Consider the following 8,044-nt stretch of genomic DNA (forward strand, 5'->3'; position numbering starts at 1 on the left):
TTAGTTAGTGGGAACCGTGCAGAGAGTTCATTTAGTTGCTTGATATTCTTAGTGCTTCAAATCATCTGAGAAGGGGTTGCTCACCAGTTTACTTAATCAGGTACCATATTCAGTCCTTTTCGCATTTATCAATTACTTGACATTCTTTGTATTAGTTTATTATCAGTCATAGTATGCTTTACATTTTCTTCGATGACTGTACTTTGGTCAGAACACGCTCGTTGGTGTTCTAATTGACTTAATGTGGATATATTCCTCATTCAACCTTCTAGATCAATATATCACACTTATAGAACGAGTACATCAGGTGGCTATATTACACGGATGGCCTCGCTCTCATTTTTTTCCCCTGACAAAAGTACCTACTGCTGCCTGCAGTCTGAAAGATTCATGCTCGCGGAGGTTTCGCGACAAGGATGAGGCCAAACTTAAGAGCAGGTGACAGACCACTAGACTCCACAACCTCAAATGACTCGACATCCTGGCCCTCCGGCAGCTCCCAGTCGAAATGGCACATCAAATTGGCCAGCGCAAGCTCGGCGAGGCGTGTCGCGAATGCAATGCCAGGGCATCCCCTCCTTCCAGAGCTGAATGGTATGAACCGAAAATCTTTGCCATTGTAGTCGATGGCGTTGCGCACGAACCTGTCTGGCAGGAACTCCTCAGCGTTCTCCCATGACTCATTGTCCCTCCCGATCGCCCATGCGTTGATGATGACCCTAGTCTTTGCAGGGATGTCGTAGCCGTGGAGTTTGGTGTCCTGGATCGTTTCACGGGGGATAAGCAGCGGCACCGGTGGATGTAGCCGCATGGCTTCTTTCAGGGCTGCCTGCGGTCTGCTCATCCTCCCAAGATGCTCCTCTAGGACTCCTTGTGCCCCTGCAACCTGCCTCACCTCTTCTTGCACTCTGGCCATTTCTCTTGGGTTCTTGATCAGATAGGCCATTGCCCACTCTATCGCCTTGGAAGTTGTATCGATTCCTCCTATAAAAAGGTCCTGCAACATAAGAAATATATCAGTATGCACAACATCACTTGCTTGCTCGTACAAATTAGGCCTTGATCTTGAGAATTTACCAAGATGAGCCCCTTGACATCAATCCTATCCAGGTTAAGCCCCTCACCGCCCTCCTTGATCACCAAAAGCAAGTCGTCAAGAAGGTCAGCAGCCTCATCCTCGTCTTCAGGCTTCCTCTCGTGCTCCTGGAGTGCTCTCTCGAGAACGTCGTCAAGCTTGCCCGCCACCCTCCTCATCTTCGCGTCGAGCCCCGTCGCCAAGTCCACCCACCGGAGTCGCGGGAACATGTCGCTCACCGCGACCGTTTCCAGCAGATCGGTGACCTCCTTCATCATCGCGCGGAAACTCCCGGGATCCATGCCGCCGAGCTTGTTCCCGAACGCCGCCTTCGAGATGACGGTATAGGTTAAGCTCACGATGAGCTCGCTCAAGTTCACTGCTCGGAGTTTGCCCCTGCTATCATCCGAGGTCCCCGTGGCGGCGCGGACCCGAGCCACCAACGACGCGACCTCCTCCTCCCGGAGCGCGCGCAGGGAGTCGACCCGCTTCGCTCCGAGGAGATGCACGATGGCGATGCGGCGAAGCTGGCGCCACCGCTCGCCGTAGGGGCTGAAGCCGACGTCCCGGCAGCCGTAGAGGATGCCGCAGGCCGTGCGCTGCTGCGGGCGGCCGCAGAAGACGTGGTCCTGGTTCTTGAGCACCTCCTCGGCCACGGAGGCCGAGGAAACCACCAGGGCAGGCACGGAGCCCAGCCGGAGGAGGAAGATGTCGCCGTGCCGCCGCGCGAGCGCCTGCAGCTTCCGGTGGTGGTGCCCCCGGCCGAGCTGGTGCATGTTGCCGATGATGGGCAGCCCCAGGGGCGAAGGCGGCAGTACTCGGCCACAATTGCTGCGGCGCGGCCGCCGATGAAGAAGGCGTCCGACGATGACGAAACATGGAGCCGCGAAGAGGAGGAAGAGGGCTAGGTTGGAATCGAGCTGAGGCGGAGCCATGATCGAGTGGCAGAATTGTCACGTCACCACCAGTTCATGGCTTGAACGCTGCATAGAAGCTCAGGGTCCAAAAATGCCAATTTTCCGAATCGGGAATGAACCCAACGATGTTTGGCCCACAAGATAGAGGCACGATGGGTGGTGGTGCAGCACAGCCATTGCCAACAAGATAGAGGAGGAGAGGCGGCCACGAGATGGTTTATTTGGGTCATCTGGAATGGGCTGCATTGTTGGTGGTGAGCGATTTCCTGTGTGATCGGACGCCTGATGGTTTCCGGTAGGGGTGACAATGGGTGACTTTACAGCACCTCCAACCCTCTTAGTTCAGAATTGAAGAGGGTTGAAGGTGCTAATAAAAGAAAATAATACTAGACCACAACTGACAAAAAAAAACACTGAAACGAGAACACCAGCTCGTAGGACATAAAGCAGGGAGGTGGCTGGTACAGTATCACTATACGTGCGCACGACCACGGTTGGGCGCGTCGCTACCTAGTCGTGGTGCTGCGGGTCCGGGCCGCCGGGCACGCTCCGCTTCTCCCCGCCGAGCGCCCTTCCCCTGTTCCACCTGCTGGGCGCCCGCCGGACTCCTCCAGCCAGCTGCTCGCCGTCCCCGCCGGCGACCACACCGCTGCTGGCACCGACAGCGCCGTGACGCCGGGTCACGCGGGCCTCGGTCACGGCGCCGCGCTCGGCGCCGGCGACCAGGATCAGCACCAGGAGCGCAATGCCGGCGGCGCGAGCGGGAGCGGCCATCGCTCGAGGTGACGATCCGCTCAAGAACCTGCCAGTGGCAGATTGTGTCCCGTGCGTGCAAGCCAAGCCGATCCAGCTGATCTGATCTGACTGATCTGCTCGTGGTGGTGGCCGATATTTATAGGTCGTTCTCGGCTGCAGGCGCGCGTCGTGACAAGGGGACGGCTTTTGGAACGGGATCTCGGGCCGTTGGGCATGCTACGGTTAGGACAAAACGGCACACGCAGCAAGGCGGCCGGAGAGCGCGCGTCCGAGTGGCCACCAGCCCACCATGGCCGCTCGATACACAAAAAGCTTCCGGCCTTTTCTGGTTCGCCTGCGTGATCGATTTCTACGATGCTTGGGTGCCAAGCCTCGGTTGGATTTCGATCGTGCGCACGGCAGAGAGATCACGGGTGCACTGTGCACTGGCGATAGATCACAAGGTTCTATACACTCCCATGGAGGCAGTAGCTAGCACTGGGACTGCTAAAAGTCAAGCAGAAATGCTCTCGTTCGTTAAGTGGATCTGTTGATCCAAACGACGCCGGTCGAAAGAAGAAAAAAAAGAAGAGAGGAGATCCGGGAGGATTCCTTGGTAGCTCGATGATGATCCAGCCCTGTTCCATTTGCTGTCCACGTCTGACGGGCACGAACGGAAGGTAGGTATCTCAGTTGATAAGTCTATGTCGATTCGGCTAGCCATTTTGTATTTTAGCAGCTTTGCACACTGGAAAGCAGGAACTCTTTTTGATGGATCCCAAGCTGCGAATCCGTCCGGAAAGGTTTGTTGCAATGTGCTCCTTTTGAGCTAGCGTGATCCTCGGACGAACCTTCCTTTCACGGAAGAAACTAAAGCACTCTTCCCAAGCCTCAAATCATCGCGGTCAGAGAGAGAGAGAGAGAGAGAGAGAGAGAGAGAGAGAGAGAGAGAGAGAGAGAGAGAGAGAGAGAGAGAGAGAGAGAGACCTCGAGGAGGACCGCACAACTAACTGAAAGTGCCCCAGCTGATGGTGACGAGCTCCAGCTCAACTGCTCAAGTGCTGGGCTCGCACCCCCTCGATCTCCTTGGATAGCGCGAAGAGGATCAGCGAGCACGAAATCGCCTTTGGCATCTCAGGTGCTGCCATCTCCATTGCAAATCGCCAGCGTTTCGTTGGACGCGCGGCTGCTGGCTGCTTGCTTTTGGGCTCAGTGGCCAGAGAAGCGTGACCCAGGCCATCAAGAGACGGCGTTTGGTTGAGCCGCCATTCTGTTTTCATTGGCCAAGACTGAGTGTACCGACATGCTTCGTCAAAAGCTTCTCAACTTGACCACCACTACCATTATTTGTTGATTTTAATTTGTACGCAATGTGTTGACCAACCACCATTGTCAAATGAGTTTTAAGTTGGGTTGACTAGTTTGGTTAATACTCCCTAGCTCCGTCCCAAAAAGAATGCAACTCTCGTTTTCCGAGGGATCAAACAATTTTAAGTTTGATCAATTTTTTTTAAAAAAAGTTACTAACGTTTGTACCTCCATATTACATAACTAATCTAATGATATTTATTTCATAAGATAAATATTAATAGTATTTTGAATAAATTCAGTCAAAACTTGAAATTGTTTTACTCCTCGGAAGACGAGAGTTTGAGACCTACCTTTTTCGAATTGTCAGAGGCTATGAGATCCACTTTCTTTCTTTTGGAAAGAGAAATACATGTCTTTAGGGAAAGGATGATTCTTTTTGGGATGGTGGAAGTATATACTCCTTTTATCCCAATAAGGTTGTTCTTATAGAAAATTTCAAACATATTACTCATCATAAGAAATGAACTTGATGCCCCTAATTACTATAGCAATTGTGATTGAAAACTATGTTTTTATTTGATTTTCTAGATCCTCAATAAATGCATGCATTGCAATTAGAAAAATAGAATAGAATGTACTAAGTATGTGATTGGCTCTATGCACTTTTCTATATATATTTTTTCTTGGTACTTGGTATTGCTTTAATTAAATAAATCTTACTACAAGCTAAACAAACACTCTTTGTGAGACAAATTTTAAAGGCTAAAACATTAGTCTTTTGGGGACGGAGGTAGTGGGTACCTTGAGTGATATATATATTTTTTGGAATTGTCGTGCTATTTTTCTAGCATAACACGAATAATCCAGAAGTCCCCCAAACCCTTAACTACTAATACATCTTTTTTTAAAAATAAATTGCAACTAAAACACACACTCTCCAATCCTAAGTATAATCAACTTGGACCAGTGTAATAAACTAAGGTATGTGGTTTCCTTCCATTTTGTGGTCAACTTATATTTGCTAAATATTGAAAGCAGGTGCATTTATGTTAGTGGAGAAATAAGAAACCAAATTTTGTTTTGTCCTTATGAAAAATAACCCAAAATATCTTCAACACATCATAATACATGCTTCATATTGCCCTCTGTGTGCATGTGTGCGTGCAAGACCTCCTTTGAACTAATCAATAAAGCTCTCTTTTATCCGCAAAAAAATATTGCCCTCTGCTATCATTATGAAAATATTAGCTTAATATACTCAAATCATACTTCTAAACTATCCATTCATGACATTATAAAGAAGTTCACCCAAACTATCCCCTAATATCTGCTTCCAAATTATTGACCTGTCATTTAAAAAAAAGCATCAAAGAACCCAAACCATTACACTAAATTAACATGCAGTGTGTGTGTGCGCGCGCATATATCTTACACAGGTCTGTATGTTTTTCTCTTAAGTTTATTAGGTCTCCCCTCCTCCCCTGTCAATTATGTGATGAAGTTTGGACATAAAACAGAAAAATTAAAGATACTATACTATAAATTTACAACATCCAAACACAATACCAATGACGTGAACATGAGGGGGAAACACGAAAAATACACTGTCTCCGATCGGGTAAAAGAACATACTAGTAAGAAAGCTGACCAATATTATTTACATAACATGTCACGTCAAAAGTTCTAAATCCACGCATCTTACTATGAAGTTCTATTACTATTTTTAAAAAGGATAACTTCCATCTTCAGAGTTTTTTCTGAGTTCCGTTGTAGTGACATCCGTGATTTCTAGTCTGGAGGGTGCTAAATCTACGTGCTGCTCTACACCTTGTTGAGAAAAAAAAAATACAGAGCACTGAAATTGCTTTCCAAATGGACCCGCTAAACCGTCGGCCAGGCAGGTCACAGGTAGGTGGACCACCTCAACTGATTCTCGTTGTCTCCGTCAACCATGGGCCATGGTCATGGCCTTCTGGCCCGTGTCAAATCTCCACAGCCGCTGGATCCACCACGAGCAGTTGTGCGGCCCACATGTCGGCGGCCCGAAATAGTACCCGTCCACGTTTCGGATTCCGGTTGATGTATCCACGCCAAACCTATATATCTTCCGGAAGATTTTTTTCTTCCCCACCTTCCAGTGTTTGAGATTCGTGCAAACAAATAACAACCGTTGGATCCACACATCTCAAACCCTATCTTCCTCACACCCCAACATCCCCCTCTCTCTATCCCGCGCCGCCGCTCATGCCTGTCGCCGCCTGCGCACCGACCATCGCACGCGCGCTGCTCCTCACCTACTGCTTCCGCGTGCCCCGCCCCCGCCGCCGCTGCGCCTGCCTCTAGCGCGCTGCGACCGCAGCTGCTGCGCGCGTGTAGCGAAAATGGCCTCTCATGCCATATTTCAATATAATATTTTGGCGATTGATGACACACAACACTTGGACTAATATGATTGTTAAGATGACCATTCTCAGGCTTTTAGGTTTAAGTGATGACAAAGAGAAGATAGGCGTAGCTAGGCCCGAAGGGCCGCCCCTACGGTGGTTCCGCTAACCGATTAGCGGACGGGGGTCGAGGGGGAGCCAAAGGACAAAGAATTGAAGAGACCGTGAAGAAACTGTTATCGTTATAAATTAACAGAGTTAATTAATGGGCCGCGAGCAAGTTGGGCTTAAAGCAGAAATTAAAGAAGGCTTGTGAATCGGCTCCTGTGTGAATGTTTGGGCCATGTGGACCATGTATCTTTAGATTTGGTTCAGTTTGGGTTAAAGATAGAGTCTGATTTGGACACGTTGGTTTATATTGTTTTCCAATTCTCCGGACTATAAATATGTACCCTATGATATTCGTAAAGGAAGAAAGTCATCACGTTTTGCAAACAATAACTCTCGGCGCACCGCCACCCCTAATTCTAGGGTTTCGTCCAAGTAAGCGTCATGCTGTCCTAATCGCTTCTTGCGATCAGGGCAGCGTTGTTCTTGCATGTAATTCAGTATAATTATCCAAAACAGCATATACATCTCCAATCGTAGAAGCCGGTGTATATAACATTGGCTTCTTTCTCATTATTATTGTGAAAAGAAAATTGTAGACGCTAGCTAGGCTGCATCTGATTATCCAGGTGTCTAAACTCAATTAGTGGCTTCTGTAAAGACTGCTGGAAGCAATGCCAGCAGCTCAAGCACAAGACGACGGAGATGCAGGCTTCCTGGGCTTGGGCGTGCCTGTGCCTGGCCATTAGTGATGCTGGGGGTCCGGCCCTCCCGGGCTCAGCCGCTTGTTCTCGTACGGCACGGCGATCCCGGCGGCGGCGTCACCACCTCCCTCCCCGGCCGCCCCGCCGCCGAGGGCACCCACGTGAACCACGGCCGCCGGGCGCGGGAGGAGGCCCTCCGCAGCCGTCGCCGCCTCATCCTGCTGCAGCAGCGGCCGGGCCGACCGGGCGTGCTGCGCGACGGCGGCGAGCAGCAGCAGCAGGACGCAGAGAAGAATTCCCCTCGCGCCGGTGCCTGCCATGTTTCGTAACTTGCTCGACGGCCGGCTGGTTGTTCAGCTCGATCACTAGTGTAGCTACCTGCTACTGAACCCGGCCTGGGACACTGTATATCCAGATGTGTACTACTTGTTGGCCACTGTACTCGAGCTATAGCTGTGCCGCTCTGAATTGTGCAAGATCCACGACGCGGAGCAGGGTCTTATATAGAGCTCGTAGGTGCCTAAGATGTGCATGGTGCCACCGTCATCGGGCCTTTTCTGTAGTACAACGTGCATCCATCCAATGCACCTGCGTACGTGGAGGCAACTTGGACTCGTGTGTGGTCGTGTGGATTGGCATGATCATCTCTCTGCTACGGATGGATGATCACTACACTTTCCGGCTGTGATCTGCGTCACTGGCGGCGCCTATTGGCATTGGTGGAACGAGCGAGGAGGAAGGCAAGGCCGCTTTGACGTCCTCCCATTCAGAGGGGTGAGTGAGCATGACCTCATGGATGGATGGGTACGG

The 8,044-nt window shown here is 50.2% G+C and overlaps 2 protein-coding genes across 2 annotated transcripts; both read right to left on the minus strand.

Moving 5' to 3' along the window:
• Positions 1-287: 287 nt before the first annotated feature.
• On the minus strand, positions 288-2,051 carry LOC120698127 (cytochrome P450 71A1-like). The gene is made up of 2 exons (XM_039981614.1): positions 1,078-2,051; positions 288-997 (listed from the first exon to the last, which is right to left on the minus strand). Exons 1-2 carry the CDS (start codon positions 2,008-2,010, stop codon positions 389-391), a joined length of 1,542 nt encoding a protein of 513 aa, XP_039837548.1. The 5' UTR covers positions 2,011-2,051; the 3' UTR covers positions 288-388.
• Positions 2,052-7,037: 4,986 nt separating this feature from the next.
• On the minus strand, positions 7,038-7,686 carry LOC120701294. Its single transcript, XM_039985406.1, has one exon. It carries the CDS (start codon positions 7,552-7,554, stop codon positions 7,276-7,278), a length of 279 nt encoding a protein of 92 aa, XP_039841340.1. The 5' UTR covers positions 7,555-7,686; the 3' UTR covers positions 7,038-7,275.
• Positions 7,687-8,044: the final 358 nt, after the last annotated feature.

Source organism: Panicum virgatum, chromosome 3K (assembly GCF_016808335.1).
Source record: "Panicum virgatum strain AP13 chromosome 3K, P.virgatum_v5, whole genome shotgun sequence".
NCBI classification, from domain to species: Eukaryota; Viridiplantae; Streptophyta; class Magnoliopsida; order Poales; family Poaceae; genus Panicum; species Panicum virgatum.